We start from the raw sequence: 25,336 nt of genomic DNA, 5'->3' as shown, positions 1-25,336 counted from the left end.
CAAAAGTGTACAATTGATCAGAATGAAAAGCAAGAATGTCGTAGCATGAAACGGAGTTCAGTAAGTGCAACAAAAGATATGAGGTCAGAATAGACAAAAGATTCATGAAGATTTCTGCTGCATAAGGTGAGCATTTAATTAGAAAATCGTAACGAAGAAAAACAACTATTTTTCAAGGATTTCCCTGATAGGCAGTGCCATTGCAGTGCAAGTAACAGTTTTCGTAAGTGTACTTACCAGTGGATTTCAGGAGTGAAACTTCAGGACAGCATAGAAAACAAGGCCAGCGAGCGGATAAAATAATAATAAAAAAAATTGGGGCCCTTTATTGTGGTTTGAAAGCCACGTCCCCCCTTAAGTTCTTGTCGTCTACTTATCAATTTGGTCTTTTGCAAGCCATGAGTAGAAACGTTTAATTATTCACTAAAAATTGACATGGGTAGCTAAATAAAGCATTTGTGAAACTGAATATGTAGTGGTGTCATTGCCTTGTGATGTTTGAGGCAGTTGCAAACTCTTCTTCTCTAGCAGTGCAGTGCAATGTCCCTGTTTTCTGTTCCCAGGCATTGAAGAGTGGCGAGCTCAGGTGGGCCTTGACCGCTTTGTGTTGCTGGGACACAGCATGGGTGGCTTCCTGGCTGCTTCGTACGCGTTGCGCTTTCCCGAGCGTGTGGCCCACCTTGTCCTTGCTGACCCATGGGGTTTTCCTGAAAGAAACACTCCACGGCCGGCACTGCAGCTGCCAAGTTGGGTCCGCGTGGTCTCTACCTTGCTCAGCCCTTTCAATCCTTTGGCAGCTGTGCGGATTGTAGGACCGTGGGGTCAGTTTGCAGTTTCTCCGGAGCTCTCATTCTCTTCTTGATTGGTGCAAAATAGAGCAAGGTGAAAGGCCTGACTCAGTGTAGTGTGGTACACAGCACCTTTCTTGCCTACATTGTGAATGTTATAGAGGTGATAACGTTGGGATGACTTCTTGGAGATATGGTTGTGGGAGGACCTTGTATCAAGCTAGCCTTTTTTTTCATTGATAGTATAGAAGTAAGGCTGAGAGAGGATGTGCTGGAGTTGGCTAATGTTAATGTGTAATGCAGATTTCAAAGTGTGTTCATCCTCACACTCATCTCAGATCTTACACTCAGATCTGTCAACTGGAATCATTGCTGCTTGCAGAAGGACTAAAACAAAGAAAAAAAAATGACCCAGTTTAAGTAGTAGCTAAAAGTGTTTTTGCTAAATGGATCTCCAGACAAATGAGTGACAGTGGTGAGGCTAAGGATGCAAATAAATAAAAAAATTTGATGGCAGTTGAAGTTTTTCAAACGGTAATGCGTGAGCATTACTTTTTAAAAATGTTTTTGTTCACTTTTGATGATTCATTTTATCATTAATTATCACATAAATCATTAGTTATTGTACCAACCAACCATACTCATTAATTACTGCTTGATAACTAGCCATTAACATGTTCAATAATTACACATTAATTAAGATCAGTCATTATAAATTATCACACCAAGTGAGCACATCTTTCATTAAATCCTTGTTTGCCGTTACAATCTTTTCATTACAATTAACCATTCACATTTCCTCTTTTCCACTCCTTACACTATATCCAATACCTAGATCTGGCTTTGGATGACACCAGATGGTCGAGAATTTTCACAGTGGCAGTTCTAATGCTCACGAATTAATAAATGCATGCCTGTGCCTGTTCAAGTCATTGCCATGCCTGTTCATATCGTTCAGTTTGAACAATGGCCCGAAATCACCCATTCTCAGCAATCCAGGCCACTTCTGGCCAAATATTGCTATTCAGTATGTTGCAGAGGAACTGTACTTGTTTCTGAATCGTTTTTTTTTTTTTGTCGGCCTTATGAGCGAGTTTTTTTTTTTTTTCAACTTTGCACGAAACCTGCTAACACGGAGCGATGGCGGCAAGAATGGGGCCTGAGGTGGCGTACTCGTCTTGCAACTGACTCTGCTCAGCAATGACAGTGTTCTCACGATTTTGCAACATAGACACGACTTAGTAGGATTTTGCAACATAGACACATGACTTAGTAGTTGCAAGTGACAGCTTTTTGCAAAAAGACGGCTTCCATTTGCCTTATTTTACTTCAAACAGAGATGATCGCTCTGCCCAGCCTGGCCTATTGACAGGTGCTCATCTGTAGCTTTCTTCTGTCGTTGCCAAGGGGATTCACTGCTTTCTGGGCCTCTATGAATGTACCGGGCATGTTCTGAACGATCCCAGGCCACCACCAGTATAGTCGACACAGCTTTCTACAAGACAGCCCGGGGTCGACTTTGGCACTGCACTGCAGATTAGCTGATAGCTTGTGCTCAAGCAATAATTTTTTTTTTTTTTGCTGGCTGGAAAGTTTAGAATGAAGAGTTCTGCAAATTTGGGTAGCTGCTTCTGACATAGTAGCACAAAAAACTTATGTTCTATATCTTTTATTCTTCTATTTTCTGACTGGGTTTATTTAATGTTTTTGTGAATTTTTTTTATGATTTGCTGAAATTTTTTCACTTGGTTTTTTCTTTTGTAAGCAATATATATATATATATATATATATATATAGTTTTTTCTTTCTGTTATTGAAAAGAAAGTTTTATTAGCTATACTACGATGTTCTGCATCATGGGACATTGAAAATTCTTGGGTGGCCTCGGTTATGCAGTGGCTGCATTTTGTTGGATATAAAATGCAAGAACACCCTGGGAATGAGACTCTGGGGAATGTTAAAGAGCCCAAGGTGGTCAAAATTATCTACTGTCCTCATCTGTGGTGTGCCTTATATCCTGCGATCCAGCTCTGGGATGTTAAAAATTCACCAACATCCATCCTTCACATACACACATGCCTTTACGCACCCATCAATATGCAGTGTTTAATTGTGTAGTTCATATATGTATATGCAGTGCATAGAGCACTACATCGATGCTAAAAAATCCTACTAGCATGTGCTTGTCTTGTCTAATTTTTGTTGTTAACTCTGTTAGTGAAAAGCACTGCCTTGAGTGCATGCAGTCTCTCTGCATGGTGTGCAACAATGGAATTTTCTTGATTGAAATAGGGATAAACAGGTTTTCATGGCCCCAGTTGTAGTATGTCAAGGGATTACTGCTTTTCTGTAAGGTTCAGAGCACCGATCTTGCATGTTTGGCATCTGTGGCTTAACGCAGTGTTATGGGCTAACCTTTCCCGCTATCTTTCCTTTTTTTCTTTGCCCACCAGGTCCACGGCTGGTAGAAAAAATCAGGCCGGATATCGGAAAGAAGTATGGACACATAGTGAATGATGATCAAGCAGTCCCACATTACATATACCACTGCAATGCTCAAACACCCAGGTTAGTGGCTCCTTAGTTGTGGTGATTTTTGTCAGAACTTCCACCTGCATAGTCGAGCTTCTACATGGACATTGTCTGAAAATTCCAGCTCTCCGCAAATGATATGTGGAGTTCTTTTATCCTTGATTTGCTTCTTTATGTCTGCTAACTTCATTAGATCTTTGCACATCAATTTTCTGTTTTAATTTTATTCCAGAAATGTGTTAAATAACTTAATTTAAATTAATTTAAAAACCTTTCACTCCCTTCTCCCCCTTGATGTGTTTGGTAGTTTGTTTGGTAACCTTTTTATGACATTGTTGCGAGGAGGTCTTGTTGTGAGAAGTTTATCGTTAACTACATGAAAGTTAATACTGGAAACGTGTCTGGTATGATTACATTGGTCTTGGCGTTATATTAAATGCGAAATATGTTGTGACACCTGGGCTTGGCATCATATGATTATGGGTTGGACTTTTCAGTTTTTATTTTTTAAGAATTTGATGGTTTTTCAGTGTTTATTTAAGAATGCAATTTTGTTGTTTTTCATTTTCTGGCTATCTGTGTGACATGCCTGTGCACTTAATACTCGCATGTAGTTTATCTTAGTTCATTTATCAAGAACAGTCAGCTTATATACGAGTAATTACAAAGAAATGGTTGTCTTTAGAGTAGTAGTTACAGTATAAAATACTATCACTTAAAGTGAACAGTGTAGAATTTAAGTGATCTGGCAGTAAGACCAAAATGTATGGTTTGGTTTGGTTTATTGGGGTTTAACGTCCGAAAGCAACTGAGGCTATAGCCTCTTATTTTTAAGAACGGTTGTGCAAGAACCGAAATGAACAAGAAAAGAACAGTTGAAAGCAACAGGGGAGTAACACACACATACAATTTCTTACTTGGGCTAGTAAAATCAGGCCTTTCTGCCAAGTTGCCTTCATGTCAGAATAGCTTCATCTGATAGTGATAAGTGCAAGTTTATTTTTTGCTTGCAAACACATCGCTCACTCCTTCAATCCTTCACTCACTGCACAAACTGCGAAAGTAGCAAACGCGTCATAAGGGCAAAGTTGAGGCTTGGAAAAAAAGAGAAAGTGACTACAGTCTAAATACAGAAACCAGAAAATCATGTTAACCATTATGACATAGATGAGGAGCACGCTTATGAAGCAAGTTGCATCATGGGTGAGATGTCACCACAACCAGCATGATGACTTCTCGCACAGGCTTTGTCACTTGGAGCAGTGGCCTACAGCAGAGGACCAAATGAATGGAAAATGAAATGTATCGTTTGGAAATGCAGCTCCAGGACTATTTGTCCCAAAGTTCCTGCTTTCTCATCGCGCTCCTAGCTTGCGCACTGTTGATTCTCTCTCTTGACCGATTCTAACTTGTGTTCAGTAGCCTGCAAGCTATGGCATACTTTGTAAGAATACTGATGTTTTTCAGTTACAGCTGAATTAAAAAAAAAAAATTAAGTTGATGCATGTTTATTATAGTTTTTTTTTTCCAGTTTAAACTGGAAACTCTAACCCCTACATACAATAAAGAGCTCCTTCAGTAGGTTGCCACTTTGCCACATATGTGGCCACATTGTTTGCTTAGCTTTGTATGAATGTTGCAGATAGCACAGTGTAGTGGCTTAAGCTGTTCAGCTTGCCGTGCGATGTAACAAGCATCTCTCAAAATATTTTCATGTGAATATTCTTGGGTGAGATTTGTTGTGCTGTGATAGTTGGAGGGAATTGAGCTTCACATGCAGCGAAAGTGCAGGTAATTATTATTAGCTGAAAATGAGTGAGGGCTCATTTGTTTAGGCCTGGAGATGTTATAGTGAAAAATAAAAATGGAGTTAAGAAAGATATCTACTAGGAGGCTGTGGTAGCTTGTCAGTATATTACTTTTCACAAGTTTTTGGTCTTAACTTCATATTCAAAGAAAAGCTAAACAGAATGCAGCCAATAGGATAAGAATTTTGTGGGCTAATGATTGCCCTGTTCATGTGGTTTGTTGTTTTTCCTGTCTTATGGCTGGTTGTTGTTTCTTTTATCTGCACTGACCATCACAGTGTTGTGCATTGCTGTAGCAAGTTTTCATGTAACTTTCAGTGGGGAATCGGCGTTTAAAGCCATGATGACACAGTATGGGTGGGCCCGACATCCGATGATTAGCCGTATTGGAGAGCTGCATCAAGGTGTGCCTATGACATTCATCTATGGCTCAAGGTCAGTGACAACCTTGATTATGGCCACGTTTTGTAATGCTAGCTGGCCCCCTTTTTTTTTTCTGTCATAACATTTGACTTCCTTGCATGAAAAGGTGAAAACTGCAAGGTGACTGCTGCTGGGATTTGTAATGAGTGGCATCAGAGAATGCAGTCTCCACATGCACTGTATATCTGCATAGTAGGAGGGATATTTGCTGGAGCATATCTTTAGCATACCTGGATGTACAGCTTTTGTTTTGAACATTCATTGCTGGAGGGGAAGAGTGTCCCCCCTTAAGGAAGGCTTTGCTCGTCTTGCTTGTGCACCTCCCGCACTTTTCCGACGGTGTAGTAATGCATTTTGTTTACTTTTTTCGTGTCTTAGTAATTTAGTCCACAAATGCCACAGCAGGTTTGCATGTCAGTCCTTAGGTTTTATTTTTTTTATTTCACTGAATGACATGTGCCAGCAAAAAAATGCATGGTTTTCACTGAATCTGAGGTAGAAATAAGTGCAAATTTCTGGAATTGAGTCTGATTGTGTCTAGATTTGGTTGTAGGTAGCTTTGTGAATTGAGGTGGGATAGCTAGGCTAGCTTGTGTCATGTTTAACAGTCTAACATTATTGTAGTGAAAATACGATTGTTGTATCCAATATTTATCTTAGAAGTAGGGGCTGAAATTCGTGTGAATAAATATGCAGGCGAGCCCAAGCAAAGGGCACCCAAATATAGAGAGCACAAAGTACAAAAAGCACTATATTTCTGAATTGGTCTTTGCCCCACCTCCTGCTAACCAGACACGTTCGGCGTGGCACTCTGTGGCCAAGCTGCACCTGCACCATTAAAATCTCATCATTGGCATCAAAAATGGATTACTGTATGGTGCAAAATTATATACACGCCTAGCCTCGTGGTGACTGTCGGGTACCATCCAAAATGAGGGAGGCTGGTCAAGCAATTTATTGGAAACTGTCATGTCATGCGAAGTTATCCCGAAGGCAGAGACGTTCATATGATGATGTCATCTGGCGCACAACTGATTGCATTGATGGTTTGGCTGACCATTCGGAGAAACACTGCACATGCACACGTGCATTGGCCTCGCTTGGCCTGCTTTTTCACTTGTTTTGCTGCCAATAGCGTTCCAAAATTCTACCATACCTTCATTGATTGTGAGGTTATTGTGTTTATAGTAAACTGATAACAAGGTTAGATGTTTCATAAGTGGTGGCTAATTCCAGAGAGCTTTTCTGCTGTGTCTTCAGTCCGATGCGTTGGAGTATAAGCGTCTGCCAGTGTGGATGTAAAGGGTCGATGAAAAGAAATGCGAATAGAGTGGAGCCTACGTGCTCCACTGTTCGCATTTCTTTTCGTCACACTTTTACTTCGGGGGTAGCAAAAAGGCACTATAGAGTCGTCCATGATGCATTCTAGGGAGACTTGAACGTATTTTTCTTACCACCCAGGTAAAAGTGCGATGGAAAGAAATTCGATCAGTGGAACGCATAGGCTCCATGTTGTTCGCATTTCTTTTCATCGCGATTGTACTCTAGTCTTTCTTTGTAGAGAACAAAACTAGCGTAAATGTTGGCCATCTATGTTGACTTGCTTTGAACTTTTCCCCATTATTAGTAATAACTGCGCAAAAACAGCACGACAGGAAAAGGACAATGGTTTTTGTTATTCCTATGCTATTCTTCTCCTGGTGCAGAACGTGAACCAACCAGCTGCAGTCTACATCACAGCTTTTCTTGAGTGGTGACGATTTTGTCATGAGCAGGGTCACTGGCTGTGTCTTGTCATATTTTTTTAAGAAATAGTGATACCTAAAGTGTGGTGGAACAAAATATTTGTGGCTTGGAACTTTTTTTAATGTGCTACATGGATGATACAATGCAAAGCACACATAGCACAAAGGTATTAAAATGGCGTAAAAGAAAGCAGTAGAGTTGTTATCACACGCAGCTGGCCCACTTATGCCACGTAATTTCATGACATCATACTTGGCACATCACTTTGACTGATGCCACACAAAATATGAATTTGTTTATTCCACTGCTGGCTCTTTGGCTAAACAAACAGCATTATGTGCCACACAGGCAGGGTTGTAGTTGTGAGGGGCTTAATTGTTTATTTAAACTTCAGAAATGAAATGCTTGGAAGTTTATTGTCCTTTTAAGCTCTAACTGAATTCAGCATCAGATTTTATGCCTTACTATAATCTGTTCTGTTGGTGAGCAAAAAAAGATTCCAACATTGTCATGGTCTTTAGCTGTTCCCTGAACTACCATGCAATGCTAAAGTGTTGTTTGATGACATGGTTCTGTGTGCATTTAAGGGCACTGCAAAACTGCCTCTATGGCTTATACATTAGCTGCACTTGATAACCGTAAAAATCTCTTAATTTTATGCAGCATTGATACGTGCAGCCTTGATCAAAAGTCCTCAGGCCACGTGTAGGACTTATTGGTGAGTCATGTAGTGGGGCTCTTGCAGCACCATTGAAGCTCCAAAGCCCCTGAGGGGTGGTGATGAGAGTCCTTCGTTCTCTCAAGAGATTTGGAGCTTCACGGCTATCATAAGTGCCCTCACTACACTGTTCACGAGCAAGCTGTGTGTGTGGCCTAAGCACTTTTGACCAAGGCTGCACATCTAGTCTAGCATAGCTGTAGCATACCAAGGCTATAACAACGGCAACCAAAGCACTGCATGTACTGCATGCAACATGGAAAAGTCATGACTTTGGATCCCATTACAGCACGCGATTCTCTTGTCTTTTGCTTTCTGCGAATTACCTTCTGTATAAAACAATGACGTTGTTAGTTTCTTGTTCTGGTCAACATCACCACCAAAAAAAGGGATAACATTCCTCTATGCTTTCCATGGCTTTATTCATAGTTTGTCAAAGTTGCTTAGAAGAGAAGGAAAAGGAGCCACCATAGTGGCTCAGTGATTGGGGTGCTCTGCTGCTAATGCGAAAGATACGAGTTCGATCCCAGTCGCGGCGATCACATTTCGGTGGAGGCGAAATGTTAGAGGCCCATGTGCTGTGCAATATCAGTGCACGTTAAAGAACCTCAGGTGGTCGAAATTATCCGGAGCCCTCCACTATGGCGTCCCTCATAACCTGAGTTGCTTTGGGACGTTAAATCCTATAAACCATAGAAGGAAAAGGGTTATCACCGTCCATGCAAATTTCCTAAAGAGTACTTCATCCACCAGTGGGAATGCCAGGAAATGTACGCTTCATGTTTGGCTTGGCTTTTGTTAGATGGAAAATGTGTATGCTGCTGCAGAATCATAGCTGTGCTGTAGTGCTTTCCACTGTGGGCTGATTAAAATCTTGTAATTGGTCATTTTCACTAAAATTAACACTAGTGAATTTTAGGTATTAGGCTCGTATGGAAACTATCAGGGCATCTCCTGGAGGTTTGCCTGAAGAAAAATTGTTACAAATGAATCAGCATTTTCTGCCAAACACTAGCCAAGTCAAATGCATAGCGTGCATTCTCCGGCACTCTTGCGCCTACCGACGGTGGATGAATGACTGCAGCACCTCATTTCTCTCCGATGATTTTGAGGAACTGTCTGGTTTCAGGGACTCTTGGGCTTCTTTTTATATAGTTTAAAGGATTGAGGCACCAAATATTGAGACTATAAAAAGCTTGTTGATTATGGGCTTCCTCTGTACGTAAGGTCACCCGCGGCCAAGTATTAGATGCGACCAACGCTTAAGATCAATGCTGATCAATGAGACGCCCGGCATACAACAAATGCAGCCATTTTAATTATCGCAACTGCGCGCCAAACATACTTCAAGATCATGGAGGAAGGAAAGAACTCAGGAGAGGCGGTAATGTCACATTTTTGAAGCCGCTCCCCCTGCTCCTCCCCCCCCCCCCCCCCCTACTTGGTTGCTGGCTCGGTGCGCCTGCGCATGTGCAGCAGACAGTGTAGCAGACGACGCCGCTGGGCCTGGCATTACCATTGGCTGCGCCGTTGGCCAAAGACTCCCAGTAGTCTTGCGAAAGCGCGTGACCTCCGGCACACTTTTTGGCGGGCAGCTCAGATAGCGAGGACCTCTCCTGAGCTTTCCGTCTTCCATGTTCTAGATCATCATCATCATCATCAACCTGACTACGCCCACTGCAGGGCAAAGGCCTCACCAATGTCTCTCCAATTAACCCTGTTCTTTGTCAGTTGCAGCCACTGTATCCCCGCAAACTTCTTAATCTCATCCGCCCACCTAATTTTCTGCCGCCCCCTGCTACGCTTGCCTTCTCTTGGAATCCACTCCGTTACCCTTAAGGACCACCGGTTATCTTGCCTTCGCATTACATGCCCTGCCCAATCCCATTTCTTCCTCTTGATTTCAACTAGGATGTCATTAACCCGTGTTTGTTCCCTCACCCACTCCGCCGCTTCCGATCGCTTAACGTTACACCTGTCATTTTTCTTTCCATAGCTCGCTGCGTTGTCCTTAACTTTAGCTGAACCCTCTTTGTTAGCCTCCTCGTTTCTGCCCCATAGGTGAATACCGGTAAGATACAGCTGTTGTATACTTTTCTCTTGTGGGATATAGGTAAACTGCCATTCATTATCTGAGAGAACCTGCCATATGCGCTCCACCCCATTCTTATTCTTCTAGTTATTTCCCTCTCATGATTCGGATCAGCTTCACTACCTGCCCTAAATAGACATATTCCCTTACTACTTTCAGCACCTCACTACAAATTGTGAACTGCGGTTCCCTTGCTAGACTGTTGAACATTACTTTGGTTTTCTGCATGGTAATTTTAGACTCACCATTCTGCTTTGCCTGTCTAACTCATTGATCATGCTTTGCAGTTCATGTCCTGAGTGACTTATCAAGGCAATGTCATCAGCGAATCTCAAATTACTTAGGTATTCTTCATTAACTCTTATCCCCAACTATTCCCAATTCAGGCCCCGGAATACCTCCTGTAAACAGACGGTGAATAGCATTGGCGAGATCGTGTCTCCCTGCCTGACACCTTTCCTTATTGGAATTTTATTGCTTACTTTATGGAGAACTATGGTAGCTGTGCAATCTTTATAAATATCCTCCAATATTTTCACATAACACTCTTCTACACCCTCATTCCGCAATGCCTGCACGACAGCTGATGTTTCCACTGAGTCAAATGCTTGCTCGTAATCAATGAATGCTATATATAGGGGCTGGTTATATTCTGTGCATTTCTGTATCACCTGATTAATAACGTGAATATGGTCTTTTGTCGAGTATCCTTTACAAAAGCCTGCCTGATCATTTGGTTGATTGAAGTCCAAGGTTGTCCTGACCCTATTAGCGATTACCTTAGTAAATACCTTGTAGGCAACAGACAATAAGCTTATCAGTCTGTAATTCGTCAAGTCCTTGATGTCTCCTTTCTTATGAATTAAGATAATGTTAGCGTTTTTCCAAGCTCTAGGTATGCTCGAGGTCACAAGGCATTTGCATATACAGGGTGGCTGGTTTTTCTAGCACAATCTCTCCTCCATCCTTCAACAAATCTGCTGTTATCTTATCCTCACCAGCTGCTTTCCCCCCTTGCATTGCTCCTAAGGCTTTCTTTACTTCCTCCTTCATTACTGGCGGGATATCCCATTGCTGTGCTCTACTGCCTCTCTCAGTAGCATTCTGATTACAATCGCTACTGTATAGATTTGTGTAAAACTCTTCGGCTACTTTAACTATCTTATCCATATTGCTAATGACGTTGCCCTCTTTGTCTCTTATCGCATACATCTGGTTTTTACCTGTGCCTAGTTTTCTCTTCACTGCTTTTAGGCTACCTCCGCTCTTTAGGCTAAGCCTCAGCACGAGGCCCAGAGACCCAGCGTCGTGAAAAGTGCGGCCGAAAAAGGCCAGTGCCCCAGAAAAGGGAGCTGGCGAGTGGAAACTTTGGTAAAAGCAGTTACAATGAACAGTTACAGCAGTTACAGAAATGCCGGTCCTATGTGGCCAACAACATGGCTGTGAAGCAATCCCCAGGCTGGCGCTCGCATTCGGTGATTGTTGTGGGGTTATCGCACCGCGTAAACAGGTAAACATACAACCAGCACAAAAGAGAAGCGATTGTTTAACCTAAGTAGAATGGAGCTTGCAATCCATGCCAAACGAACACCAATTGCTGCCTGTATATACAGATGCAGATCTGTCTAAACAAAAGTAGCGCTGAGGTGCAGTCATCATCATGGGCGTATTCCTTTGGGAGTTACGCACTCATGCGGTAAATGCTGAATCCTGTACAATTATTTTGAAGCATTCTTTTAGCGAATACATGAAGTGTTTGCTATACAAGCAGCAGAAAAAAGCGGGCAGCAGATATCGTAATCAACAGCCACGGTACCCTGAGCAGTCTTGTAGTGTGGTTGCGCGGGCGGAGTGAAGTTAAGACAGCGACGGGTATTGGTTGGCACGAACAGTGAGACATCGTGTCGCTGTAATATGACCAGGGGATCGGCTGACTGATGAGCTTTCAGCCGCGGGCCATCGACTCAGACGTTCACCAAGCATTGGCGTAGTGTGGCAAAGCGAAATACAATGCAGAAACCACTTTGGCCTATGCAGTATGCCGACTGAGATTGGCCCAAGCAAGCCGCTTGGTTTCAGAACTCGGTCTCATCTCTTGCTCGCTTGGCTTTTCTCGTCATATGGCAGTGTCGACAAAGTTTGCTGGCATTTCAAAAGGTGCTGGTATGCAGTATGCGTACGAGAACAGACGACGCAGCAGTCCATGTGTCGCAACTTTTGGGGCCCATATGACCAGGGTTGGGGCTCTTTTCTGATCATGAAATCACAGCACACCTCAGCACTCAGAAGCCGAAACCTAAATCGCTCAGTACAAATAATGCAATAATAAATAATATACTACCGCACATACATGAATCGCGGAGCGTGTATCGCGGATCCTGGAGCAGTACGCAGTGTTTGAAACAAAGAAAATTTTTTGAATTTGAAAGAAAGAATGAATGCCAGCGAAAAATTTGGTGTCTCCACCCCTTTAACAAGTTGCTCACTATCTTGCCCCTATTAAGCTCAATATTGTAACACTATGCTACTTGAGTTTTCAATTTGTATGCTTGTATTTTCTTTGTGTGTGCTTTTAGGTCTTGGGTTGACAAACAGCCTGGCATTCGTGTACAGCGGCTTAGGTCAGATAGTGAAGTGGATGTTGAGGTGAGTCTTAAACCATTTTATTTTTACTTTTAATTTTTCTTTGTTGTGTGTAATAGTGATGGGCTCAGGCATCTGCATCATGTGGTAGTGTTCTGTGTCGTACATTTTTATGTAGGAGCATTCATAGATGCTTGTCTTGCCTCTCCTTGTAGGCAGTGTTGTTATCATAAATTTCTTAAAAAGTGCTGAGATCTCAACTAATCTCAGAGGTAGATGAAAGTGAGGGAGACCTCATACAGGTAGAAAATATGGTCATCAAGGACTGGTGTTTCATACACATCAAAACTTTATTGGCCATTGTGTACAAAATCTGAGTTTTCACCAAACTTCGTGGTGGTACGCCTGAGGCATTCTTAGTGCTTCACTGCTCTCTGCAGTAAAGAAGAGTATCTCTTTCTCTTTTTCTGTCCAATGCTTCCATCTGTAGCAGTGATAGCTTGCAGTAATAGCTTTACCACTCAGTTCGGCAACTGCACTGGCCATCAACCTAGTTGCCTGCATAGATGGCACATGACATTTGCATTGGTCTCTTTATATTGTGCTATTTTAGGGTAGAAGGTAGAGCGATTTGAGCACATGAATGCTTTCTTGGACTGCCTGACATTGAGTCATGCCAAAATTCATGAATGGTGCTGTCTGTGTAAAGAGTGTGGACCAGAGTAGTTAGTTTTCCTTGCTGCACTAGCATTTAGTGAAAAGTTTTAAGCACAGAATAACTTGTCATGTAGCATGAGCTAAAAGATGCCTATTTTTGCATAGTGTGTGCTTGCTTTAACCAATATGTTACCAGTAGTGGTAGTATTATCATTAGTACTTCCATATACTTGTGTACAAACCACATTCTCAGTGTGATCAGTGAAATAACCATTCTTCATAGGAGGCTGTATTGAAAAAACTCAGTGCATGTTGTGAACCTGGTAGGCAGTAATTAATGAAGGAAACACTAAAGAAGGGTTCTTGGTGCTGTCTGTAATCAGAGAAAAGTGCCAGTGTTTTACACTGGATCTGTGAAGTCTTGGTACTCTGCTTTTATAGTTGGCTGTTGTCATTCAGGACTTTTCTGAGGTGGGAAATTCCATGCCAAACACAGCAGACCTTGTGCTTCACCTCCAGCGATTTCTTCCAGAAAATTTATGGTTCTTTAATTTCCCGCAATATTTAAAAAAAAAACATTTTCCGGTCATGTGATAGCCGTGAATTTTCTAGACGAGTGAAAAATTACGTCTCAGTGCAGAATTTATGAAACATTAGTTATTTTTCTTTCATACTGCGGCTAAATGTACGTTGGATGGACACAGTCGACTCTTATTAAAGGTACGGCGGACATCATTGTAGGCCCATATGGCTATAGTCACGTCCATAGTATTCCCATCATGCTGCTTGCTGTTACTTTTTGCGGAGCTGTGAACATAAGTTCATTCACCCATTCTTGCATCTCCGCACTTCCACAAATGACACAGATTGACGTCTTTGCGCCTGATGGACTACAGCGACCACCGCTGTTTGTTGCATGCAAGCGACTGCAGCAGGTAACGCGACATAGGAACATTCGGTGCCTTCGCTCGCACTCAATAAACAGTCTCGAAATCTGTCACCTCGGTGTGCTCGTAATTTAAGGAAGCTATCACAAGGATTTGTGCTATGTGCGATTTTCCACCGACTTCTGAAGCGCAGGGATACGTACCGGGGACTGGGGATTGAGCGCCCGTACCCGTCATAGCACGTGCTATGAGGATTACGTGACTAGGCAAGCACTGAGCCCGCAGCTTTCTTATGAAAGTTTGTGTACATAGAGTTTAAATCTTGGCATGAGCTTGGCATGGCATGGCATGAGCCGGCTTGGCATGAGCCGAATGGCCCGCACTCAGCTGTTGCCACACACAAGCGGAGGAGGGGCGTGCTCTCAACTTCGAGTGGAGAAAACGGCTCGCTGTATGGAAAGCCTCAAAGTTCGTGGAGCAAACTTCGGCACACTGCAGAAAATCCCATATGTGAGTCATGTTAGCAGGGAAATAGCCAGGAGTAATATTTTCCAGTTCACACGCTGCAGCTGAATGACCGAAGACGTGGTCATGCACGTATAGCAGCATAAGCAGTTCGCTTGTCTTCGCGAAGCGTTTGGAAGTTGAACGCCACTGTTACGTTCTACCTGCCAAAGGCCAGCAGCTATGTGATGAAAACCAGGTCGATTCGCAGAGCAAAAAGACAGCCCTTTATTTCCAGCTCGAAAATATATAGAGAAGAAAAAGAGAGAAAGAGGGACCGTTGACGCATGTGCGGAGAGGTGCATGTGGCCCCGATTGTGTTATCTACAGCATTCCTTTCTCCTAGTAGCCGTAGTGCTCCACTGGCTTTCTGGTTCTTGTGGACCGACGTAGCTCAGGAACAGGCCCTTCGGGAAGGTTGTGAGCCTCGTATTTCAGTGCTCCGAAGGTTGTAGGAAGCGATTCTTCAGGACTCGATATTTCTCTGCTTCAGTCTGTGTCTGACGAGCGTGTTTGGATCTGGTTGACATGGTGTCTAATGACTCCATCCTCAGTAGCCACAGTGACTAGATGGGCACCACTTGTCGATTTCACTTTGCCTGGTGTCCACTTTTCTCCTATGCCGTAGTTGCGCACATAGACGGCATCTCCTGGCACGAAGTACCAACTGGTGGAATCAGCCGCCGGATTCTTGGGCATTTCGTGGCTCCTAGGAGGAAAACACATATCTAGTCTCGTATGCAGACGGTATCCAAGAAGTTCGGACGGTGAAAACCCTGAAGCCTATGGTGAATTTCTGTATTTACAAAGAATTCTCGCCTGAGCAGTTGCCAACTCCACCCTAGGCATTCTCTTCAAGCCCTTCTTGATAGTTCTCACAGCCCATTCTGCAAGACCGTTGCTTTGAGGGTGATAAGGCGGGGTACGACGAATATGGTCAATTCCATTTTTCTGCACAAATACAGCAAACTCTGACCCGGTAAAGGGCGTACCATTATCCGTAACTATGGTGTGGGGCAATCCAAACCTGCTAAACAAGGTTCGCACGCAATCGGCAGTGGCGTTAGCGGTTGCTCGAGAGACTGGAATGGCTTCTATCCAATTGCTGTGAGTGTCGACGATTACCAACAGCATCTTGTTTGCAGTAGGCCCTGCGTAGTTGGCAGACAGCCGTGACCACCTCTCTCACGAAATCGGCCAGCTGACGGGGTTCCGTGCAGGTGGCATGGGCAAAGCCTGCACACAGCTTCGACAGTCTGAGACCATTCTACCAATGTCTTGATCTAGACCGGGCCATCAAAAACTAGCCCTCGCCCTTGTCTTCATCGTAGATGCACTCTGATGAGATTTGGCAGTATCTTCAACAGTTTCTCTCGCGCCGCACTTGGTATCACCACACGATGGCCCCAGTACAACAGCCCCTTCTCCACAGACAACTCATGTCGCCTTTTCCAGAATTCCGCCATTTCCCTGCTGTCACCTTCTATGACGGAGGGCCATCGGCAGTCACGTACCTGCATATCGCTTGCAAAAACCCGTCAGCTGCTGCGAGTGCTTGAATCTGTAACAGCGGCGCTGATGACGAAGAGGAAGCTTGGCGCGCGACCTCACTTGCGCAGGATAGAACAGTCTCTGCAACCGGACTGGCCAGCGGTGTCAACAGCCCGCTCCGCCGGCATCAGCCGCGGCTACTGGGCCTCCTTCAATAAATGTCGATCACCTTCCATAAATCTCTTGGTGGGAAACGGCTGGCTGGTCCCATTCGTCCATGATAAGCACCATTTCTGGCAGATCTTTGGTTTCCGCTTGCGGCTCCTGCAGTGATTGAGGCAAGCGGCTTAGAGCGTCAGAAATTAGCATCTGTTTGCCAGATTTACAGATAAGCTTGTACTTGTATGCCCCGAGCAAAAGTGCCCAGCACTGCATTCGGGCAGCAGTCATGACAGAAGTTTGACAGTCCTGTCTGAGAAGACCGAACAAGGGGTGGTGGTCTGTTACAAATGTGAACTCACGTCCCAACAGGTAATCGCGGAACCGTGTTGCGCCAAATACCAGGGCTAAAGCTTCTCCCTCAATTTTGGAGTATTTTCTCTTAGCTGAGGTGAGCGTCCGTGATCGGAAACCAATTGGCCTGTCTTCTTTATTTATTCGGTGAAAAAGGGCAGCACCGACACCGTAAGGCATTTCAACGTCAATTCCAGCTACGGATTAAAGTATGTTAGCACTGGAGCTGAACACAAAGCTTCCTTGGCCTTCTGAAATGCCGTGTCTTCTTTTTCTTGCCAAACCCATTTTGCACCTTTTTCAAGAAGGCTGTAAAAGGGTGGAAGCATAGTGGAAAGGTTTGGCAAAAACTTAGTGTAAAATGTAACCATTCCCAAAAAAGGACTGCAACTCGGCAACATTTCGCGGTAAAGGGGCTAGCCTGATTTCATCCACGTGCTTCTCGAGTGGGTGTAGCCCCTCAGCATCAATAAGATAGCCAAGATACGTCACTGATTGTTCACCAAACTTGCACTTGTTAGAATGAAGTTTGATACTGTTCTCGCAGAAACGCTGTAGCACCGCTTGCAGGTTTAAGTTCTGAGCCTCGCTGCTCTTGGCGATCAGGACATCGTCTAGATAAGCCCGAGTCCCTTTTAGTCCTTGCATCACCGATTCAATTTTCCATTGGAATATCGCTGGAGCTGATGTGGTACCAAACGGTAACCTGTTGTAGCAAAAGAGCTCCTTTTGTGTGTTTATCACCACTAATTTCCGCAAGTCTTCACCTAGCTCGATCTGACTGTAAGCATCGCGAAGGTCTAAAACACTGAATTTATTTCCTGCTGAAGTGCAAGAATGTCGTCTATGAGAGGCAAGGGGTACTGCTCAACATTGCACACAGGGTTTACCATAACCTTGAGGTCCCCACAAACGCGCACTGTTCCGTCCTTCTTCAAAACTGGCACGATGGACGTTGCCCATTTGAAATGAGGGACTGGAGATATTATACCAGCTGAGACTAATCTGTCAAGCTCCTAGACACTTTATCACGAAGTGCAAAAGGAGTTTTCCTTGCCTTGAAGAACTTGGGGTTTGCTCCGGCCATGATGTGCAGTCGAGCTGGCGGGCCTTTCATGAGACTAGCGCCCTCAGTGAAAAGGTCGGAGTGTTGCTGGAGCAGCGTTGGCACGTCCTCCAAAGCTTGTTCTGACACGGGAGCCTTCGAATAGACACTCAGCACCTGAATGTGTTCGTCTGTTAATTTTTTCAGCAGGTCCCAACCGCAAAGACTGGGGCCATTGCAGTCTAAAACAGTCAGACTGCACTGCACTGTTGTACCTTTGTAAGAAACTGGCATTGACAGTGCACCGAGAAGCGGTAACTTTCCCAGATAGCATGAACGCTGTACTTCCGACTTTTGTAGCTGCGGCCATCGATGAGAGTGCGATTTGTAAATGCTCTTGGGAATGACGCAAACAGGGGAGCCGGTATCGATGTCCATCATTATTTCGGTGCCATTCCACGCAAATGATTTTCTGATGGGGGCTATGAGAGAGCGCGGAGTGGTCAAGGACCAGATTTGTGACGTGTTGCTATCACTCTCATCGGTTTCTATCATCTCTGCCGTTACTGCTAGAATTCTGCTTGTTTCATTTGCCACACACATTTTAGGTAAATGCCCTGGCCATGCACACTTGCAACATTTGCGCTTGATTAGTCGGCAAGCCTCGGTCTTATGACCATGCTTATCGCAACATTTGCATTGTTACACGTCCAGCGACTTTGTGCGCAACTCGTATTGACCAGAGAGCTTTAGCAATCTCGCTTGTTCTTGGTCTGTAACAATACCTTGCGGATCGCGTTCAGCGCTCTCTGCGGTAAGGGCAAGGCTTCTTCAGGATTCGGATTTTTCTTTGCTAGCAGCTGCTTCTGCACGTTCTTGGAGCGGACGTTGCACACAATACGGTCCCTTTTCCATTCTGTCGAGCACAGGTCCAAAATTGCAATTGTGTGCCAACTGCCGTATTACCACTATGAATGCATGTACAGATTCCCCTTCTTGCTGGCAGTGATGGAAGAACTTGAAACTTTCAGAAACTTAATTTGGTACCGGGTCGTAGTAGCTGTTCAACGTCTGCACAACTTCTTTGTAAGTCAGGGCGCTAGGCTTTCGTGGTGCTACCTTCCCGTTCAAAATTTCTATTGTCCTTGTTCCAAGCGCAGCTACCAGCAGGGCTCTCTTCTTAGCATCGTCCTCCGCATCATTCGCTTAGAAAAAGGCTTCAACCTTGACTAGGTACGCCTGCCACTTATCTTTTTCGTCTTCAAATTCCGGTAGCCTGTGTGCCATGGCTGGTGGTGGGCTCCTTCTGCTTGGCTGTCATGCTTGGGCGTATATGCTGGCTTCCTTGCTGCAGCAGAATCCTTGTCGCCAAAGACCGGCAGCTACGTGTGAAAGCCAGGCCGATTCACAGAGCAAAAAGACATCCCTTTATTTCCAGCTCGGAAATATATATAGAGAAAAGAGAAAGAGAGAAAGAAGGAAAGAGGGACCATCGATGCATGTGCGGAGAGGCGCATGTGGCCCTGATTGTGTTGTCTGCAGCAGCCACATTTGCGCCTTTTGAGGAGCTGCAATTAGAGAAGTTCAGCCGTTCTTATATTTCCAGCTGTTGCTCATTCGATGCGGCAGTGACAAAGTTACATCGTCTGCTCGACCGTCGTGACTAAAGCCACTGCACACCGTGATTATGTCCAGCACTCCCAGCACTCCCAAAAATCGTGCAGATTGGTGTCTTCGTATGTGCGCCTGGTTGCGCATGGCAAGCACCGTAATCACTCATGCATATGCAAGCGGGTGGCAGCAGCTTGCGATGTACGTCAGCAGAGGTGTGTGTATTCGCTCGGTACCTTAGCAATCCGGCTTACTAAACAGTCTCATAATCTGTCATCTCGTTCTGCTCGTAACTGACTCGCGCTAAGCTCAAACCCTTGGGGGTTTAAACTCGATGTGTGCAAACTTTGACATCCTTTTTAAGCTGCGAACAGGGTGCTTTCCTGGTCTTCCCCCCAAAAATGTTGGTGTTTGTCCGGAGGTGGCTCGTACATGCTTCCAACTTTACGGCTCCTCCTCCGTGTATTGTGGTAGTGCACTTCTTTGCCTCAGCAGGCGCATCGGCCTGGTCGCCGCTGTGCCGCTGTAGGCATCAAACAAATTCCACACACTATTGCTTTTTCATTGTGAAGCAGAATTTTAAATGTGAAAGATGAACATCCAGTCTGGCAATAAAGAAGAGCTAGTATGATATTTCTTGCATATTATAGATGGGTGCAAATTTGCAGTGAGAGCTATCATCACCGGTGTACCAGCCTCAGATATTCTACAGGGTTGTTTCATGTAAGGTTGAACACAGGGTGGCTGGTCGACCTCTTAAATTTATTTGAAGCACGCAAAATTATTAATGACGGAGAAATGGAGTTCCGCACTTAAGTGCGCCGCTGTTTTAGCCAACTTTGGTTATGAATAACATAAAATATATTAAAGTTAGGTACCTGAAAATTGTTTTAGTAAATATATAAATGTTTTTGTAAAATTTGTCAAAATCTGCACAAAGAAGTTTTTGCATCTAGTTTGCAGCTTGTTATATCAAAAACGGCTTGTAGCATAGTAGCAGTAATTGTGCATCATAATCTATGCAAATAGACCTATCAAACTGCTGATGTTCATATTTGTGTGTCTTTTCTATAAAGGGATATGATGGCGCTAACTTCAAGAAAACACAGAACAATGAAAACTTCTGACGACAGTTAAGAAAAGCTCCATTTTTTATATTTTTTTAATTTTGTCCACATGCTCTCCTTTATATTAAATTTTGTAGTGATTAAAAACATGTTCCATAATTTTGTTTGTGTAGTACCTACGGCCCTTCCAATGAGACCCTTGCTCAAGGTTGAGCACACCATGCAGGTCTGAAGAGCCTATCTTTGTGAACAGGTTTTCAATTTTGGTAGGATATTGTATGTAGTCATTTATATCTCGACGAGTCAGATAGCTATGAGAGCTACTGTAGTGAAGGACGTAGGATTATTTTTCACCGCTGGCGGTTCACTGGTGCACTGCGGCATCGCACAGCACATGGACATTTTTGGCATTTCGCCTCCACCAAAACGCAGTCAGGATTCGATGTGCAGCTTAGAATGCACACAAAGAGGTTAAAGTAAAAAAAGTAAGCAGCATATTTCAAATAATTTTTAGTGAAATGAATAATTCGAAAAGGTTATGCGGACCTCCTTTATTACAAACAATTTGTTTCTGGGCTGCAGTCGTTTATTCGACTGATTCGACAATGCACAATATCTTCACTCCTGTACAGTTAGTTTCTTCCACACAGACCCAGCTGTGCGTGCCACGTACAATTCAGAGGATGTTTCTGTTGGTGACTTGGATAGGTGCTACGCTTGCGAAGATTGAATGCCATGGAAGGCACACATTCTCATCCTCTTCCTTTTTTTTTAACTCGTGGAAGGCAGCAACTTCTTTTATGTCCAGATGTATTAGATGCACACCTTTCAGTTTCTTATGGCGCTCGACTGCTGACCCAAAAGGAGCGGGTTTGATCCCAGCCGTGGCGGTCGAATTTCTATGGAGGCAAAATGCTAGGGGCCCGTGTACTGTGCGATGTCAGTGCACGTTAAAGAACCCCAGGTGGTGGAAATTTCCAGAGTCCTTCACTACGGCGTTCCTCATGCCAGAGTTGCTTTGGGACAAACTACCATAAACCATAAACTTGACACTGAAGAAATGGTTAGCTACCTTGGTGTTGCTATTAGGCATCAGGAACACAGTTAAAAGTGCAGCTTTCTGTACTTAGAGAAAGGAACTGATATGGCACCCCTGCAGTTGTGGAATTATAGAATGAGAGAGAGCTCATTAGTTTGAGTTCTAGAAACGTTATCCCAATTTGAGAAAAGTGAAATGAAAGATTGCTAGTGTTTTGAGGTCTTGGTGCACATTAAATAATGCCAGGTCATTGATATCATTCTGATGTCCTTCACAACCATGTGCCTTAAGGCTTTAGTGTAACTTTGGCTTGTAAAACTACGTTATCAATGACTTTTTGATTAGTGTGCCCAAAGATTGAGACCCCTTTGAAGTTTGGGTATAGTTAACTTGTAGGTAGGAGCAACAGCTTAAGGCTAGCTGGATGTGAACTGTGTTATTTGGGGCACTACAGGAAAAAAATCTTTTATTATAAAACTCTCGTGTTTAATTTTATAAAGGATTTATTACCATATAAACAACTGTAAGGTCCGCGCCCGTGTACGGGCTGCACCCTGTTTTCCTGAAGGAAATACTAAAAAAGAAATGATCAGTGTAAGGGGCGCACCCAAACTTTCCACGATTCACGAAATGCACGCGCTGTGGCCTCTGCAATCAGCTCCGGCGCGAGTTTCCCGCACTGGAAGGAGAGCTGCTCAGCTATGTGATGGAAGTGCGGAACAACGGCTACGTGTGGACAGCAGACGTGCTGTGAGACTTCTTGTGGGATGAGCGTGCACCAGAGCACAGCGCCAGCTCAGAGTCGGAAGTCTCTGCAAGTGACGATTGAACGCAGAATAAGTGCCGTCATTCCCTGATTAGTGTGTTATTACTTTAAAGGGACTGTGAAACAAATTAATTGAGATTACGTAAAGATAGGCAATCCATCACTCGTCACTCCAGCGAAAGAATTTTCGAGCTAGCATGAATAACAACGAAGTTATAGACGATTAAAAATCACGCTCCTCCTCTCCCCCCTCAACTCATACACGCGGAGCACCAAGAAAAAATAAAGAAAACAGCTCCGGGACTGGGCTCCGCCCATGAATACGTCATTCGCTGACGTTCGGTTTACGACTTCCGGTTGTCGCACTCCCGAGGAGCAGCGTGCGTCGGCAGCGTCTCTCCGGTCTCGGCGCTTTCTTTGCTCCCGAACTCCCGGCAGAAAGAGGCGGCAGAGGTAAATTGAAAACATATGCGTGAAGGCAATGCCCTGGCCCGCGCTTGCCCGAGGGGGTCGCGCGGCGCCTCGAGCAGACGATTTTGACCGCTACCGGAAGTGTGCCCGTGACGTCGTAGCTGCCGCGGCTCGAGCGAATGACAGCGTGTGGTGGCCTACCGACGTCATGGGACTAGTGACGTCTGTTTTCCCGGTTTTGGTTTCAAAATCGCTCCCTACGAAGACACCAAACGGCCCGCGAATTTTAAAAAACGCGATTTTTAAAAAGCCGTAATAAATTGCCGGCTCAGTTCCGAAGACTCATACTTGGTGTCAGTGCTTCTGAGCATAACTTCTAACATTTACAAGCGGCTTTTAATTCTTTTCATGGTCCCTTTAAAAATTAGTTTTTTTTTCGCGCATCGTGCGTGTAGGCCGCACCTTGAAAATTGACCCTCGAATCTTAAAAAAAGCACGGCTCTTACATGCATTTGTACAGTATATTGTAAAAATTAAAGGGGAAGTTGTATATAAATAGAAAGCAATTTTTACATTGTAGTCAGTTTGTCACTTGTTTGAGGTAGAAATCTTTGCTTGTTTGAATATCTTGTGCTTTCTGGTGTGTAGTAAAATCTTGACAAATCGATATCAGTTAAGATTGAAATCGCAGGTTATTTGTAGGGTTTCTGCTGGCCCAAAATTTGTATTGTAAATTTTAGTGGATAGGACTGGCTCAGTTAATTCAGAGACCTGGTGTGCTGTGTGGGAATGCCCGAGCTGGACTGGTAATGCAGCATCTCACCGCTTATAATAGGTATGTGAGCCCACATTAAGTAGCTTCAAACTCTTAATGCTTCATGCACGGAAAACGGTGGCATCCAACAGTATCGTCACGCATTGCAAAGTGACCAGCTGTAGTTCACTGGTGCCTTACACACCATTCGGTGGTGTTAGGCATGCTGAGACTGCACTGACAGGGCATAGTTTGTTTCATGCACATCGCACATTGCACCAAACTGGTCAGTACAGAATATACCTCGCCACGCCTGGATTGGCTGGACAGACTGCACGCACACTCTTCTTGTTGCCCCTTTTTTAGCTGACAGCTGTCCTTCTGCACATGTGCACGTGCCGAGAATATTGATGCATAAATGCGCTGGCAAATGGCGCTTTGCCATAGTAATCGAATTGCATCGAAAGAGATGCGTGACCATGTTCTGTGGGCATCGATCCGATGCGACCAAATTTCGGGTGATCAGCAACGAAGCAGCGATCACGAGTCCAACAACTGAGCACCCGCTGTAAGAGAAGTTAGTCACTAAATGTTGACCACAGCTTTATTAAGTACAGTAGTAGCAGCTCTAAAAAGCTGCATGTGGGTGAGCAGTGTTTCGTGTTTTTTGATTTTGGATAATTGAAAAGCCTTCTTGATTAGATTATTTTAAGCGGTCCAGCAGGCATCGAATTAACACATATATGCTGCGTCTCCAGAAATTTGAAAAAAAATTGAAATATTTGTCAACATAAAGTGTTTACTTCACTTCACAATTCAGAATCATCCTTTTAATGACGGAAATATTTCTCTCAACACTGACTTTTCTGTCGTCCTACGATGTAGGATACTAGGCGAATTCTCTACCTGTGAAGAGTCATAAAGCTTTAGACATTTGACATCGGCTTTAAAATCACATTTCTCATTATGCGCGGTGGTTTTCATAAGACAATGTGCAAAACTTATTTGTTTTTCTTGCAGAATTACAGTGTGGTCAGTGGGATCGAATTTAATAAACACACGCACAAAACTAACTCACTCAACACAACCCTTGCACGGGAGAAGTTTAGGGCCTCTTCAACCTGCACTGTTGGGCGCAAACTTTTACACAACAAACTTTTAGAGTTACCACACATAAAAGCAGAGAACCCTCCGCAGTGGCTCAGTGGTTACGGCGCTCGGCTGCAGACCCGAAAGACGCGGGTTCGATCCCTGCCGCGGCGGTCGAATTTCTTTGGAGGTGAAATTCTAGAGGCCCGTGTACTGTGCGATGTCAGTGCACGTTAAAGAACCCCAGGGGGGCGACATTTCCGGAGCAGTTCACTGAGGCTTCGGGACGTTAAACCCCAATGAACCAAAACAAAAAAGCAGTGTCCTCCATCTAGGACACTAGACATATCAGTTAATGAAGGTCTACGAGCCAACTCCACATACCGTGTTCGGCATATGCTTAGCCACGATCGCTTGGGTGCTGTGATGCAGACTGTGTGAAACAGAGAGAGAGGTTCATACACAATTAATTTGTCACTAATGTGACACAACGCCACAAGGGTAATGGACTGGTGTCGAAGTGAGTGGCCCTGCAGGCTACCATTTTTTCCGGAACTGGCAGCATATGACTGGCACCATCAGGGTTGGTGAATTATTTCTCTGACTTGGGGCTTTGGTGAAGCACAAACCCAAATCGCAATGTTATTCGGGTTCTGTGCATATGTGCTAATGACCTGAAATTTCTTTGAGCCCATAAAGCAATTGGGCCTCTGGTCATTTTGCGACTGTTGTCTTTTGTCTGTTTTGAAAAGTCATTTTTTTATGTGATGTTGGCTAACTTTGAGCATTTTCTCTCTTTGCTGTACATTTAC

The 25,336-nt window shown here is 44.1% G+C and overlaps 1 protein-coding gene across 4 annotated transcripts in view; it reads left to right on the top strand.

Moving 5' to 3' along the window:
* The window catches only part of LOC149351625 ((Lyso)-N-acylphosphatidylethanolamine lipase-like), a 53,207-nt gene that overhangs the window by 21,467 nt on the left and 6,404 nt on the right, over window positions 1–25,336 (top strand). For 3 of the 4 annotated variants that reach the window (XM_089580941.1, XM_089580940.1, XM_089580943.1), the window contains exons 4-7: window positions 564–821; window positions 3,242–3,356; window positions 5,447–5,563; window positions 12,684–12,753. In XM_089580941.1, the coding sequence (XP_089437067.1) occupies window positions 564–821; window positions 3,242–3,356; window positions 5,447–5,563; window positions 12,684–12,753 (560 nt within the window). Of the gene's footprint in view, window positions 1–563; window positions 822–3,241; window positions 3,357–5,446; window positions 5,564–12,683; window positions 12,754–20,474 lie in introns of all 4 variants that reach the window. The other variant, XM_089580942.1, reaches the window with a different exon arrangement.

This window comes from Amblyomma mixtum, chromosome 3 (assembly GCF_055824585.1).
Source record: "Amblyomma mixtum isolate Tamu chromosome 3, ASM5582458v1, whole genome shotgun sequence".
NCBI lineage: Eukaryota > Metazoa > Arthropoda > Arachnida > Ixodida > Ixodidae > Amblyomma > Amblyomma mixtum.
This window is presented reverse-complemented; position numbering and strand designations above follow the sequence as displayed.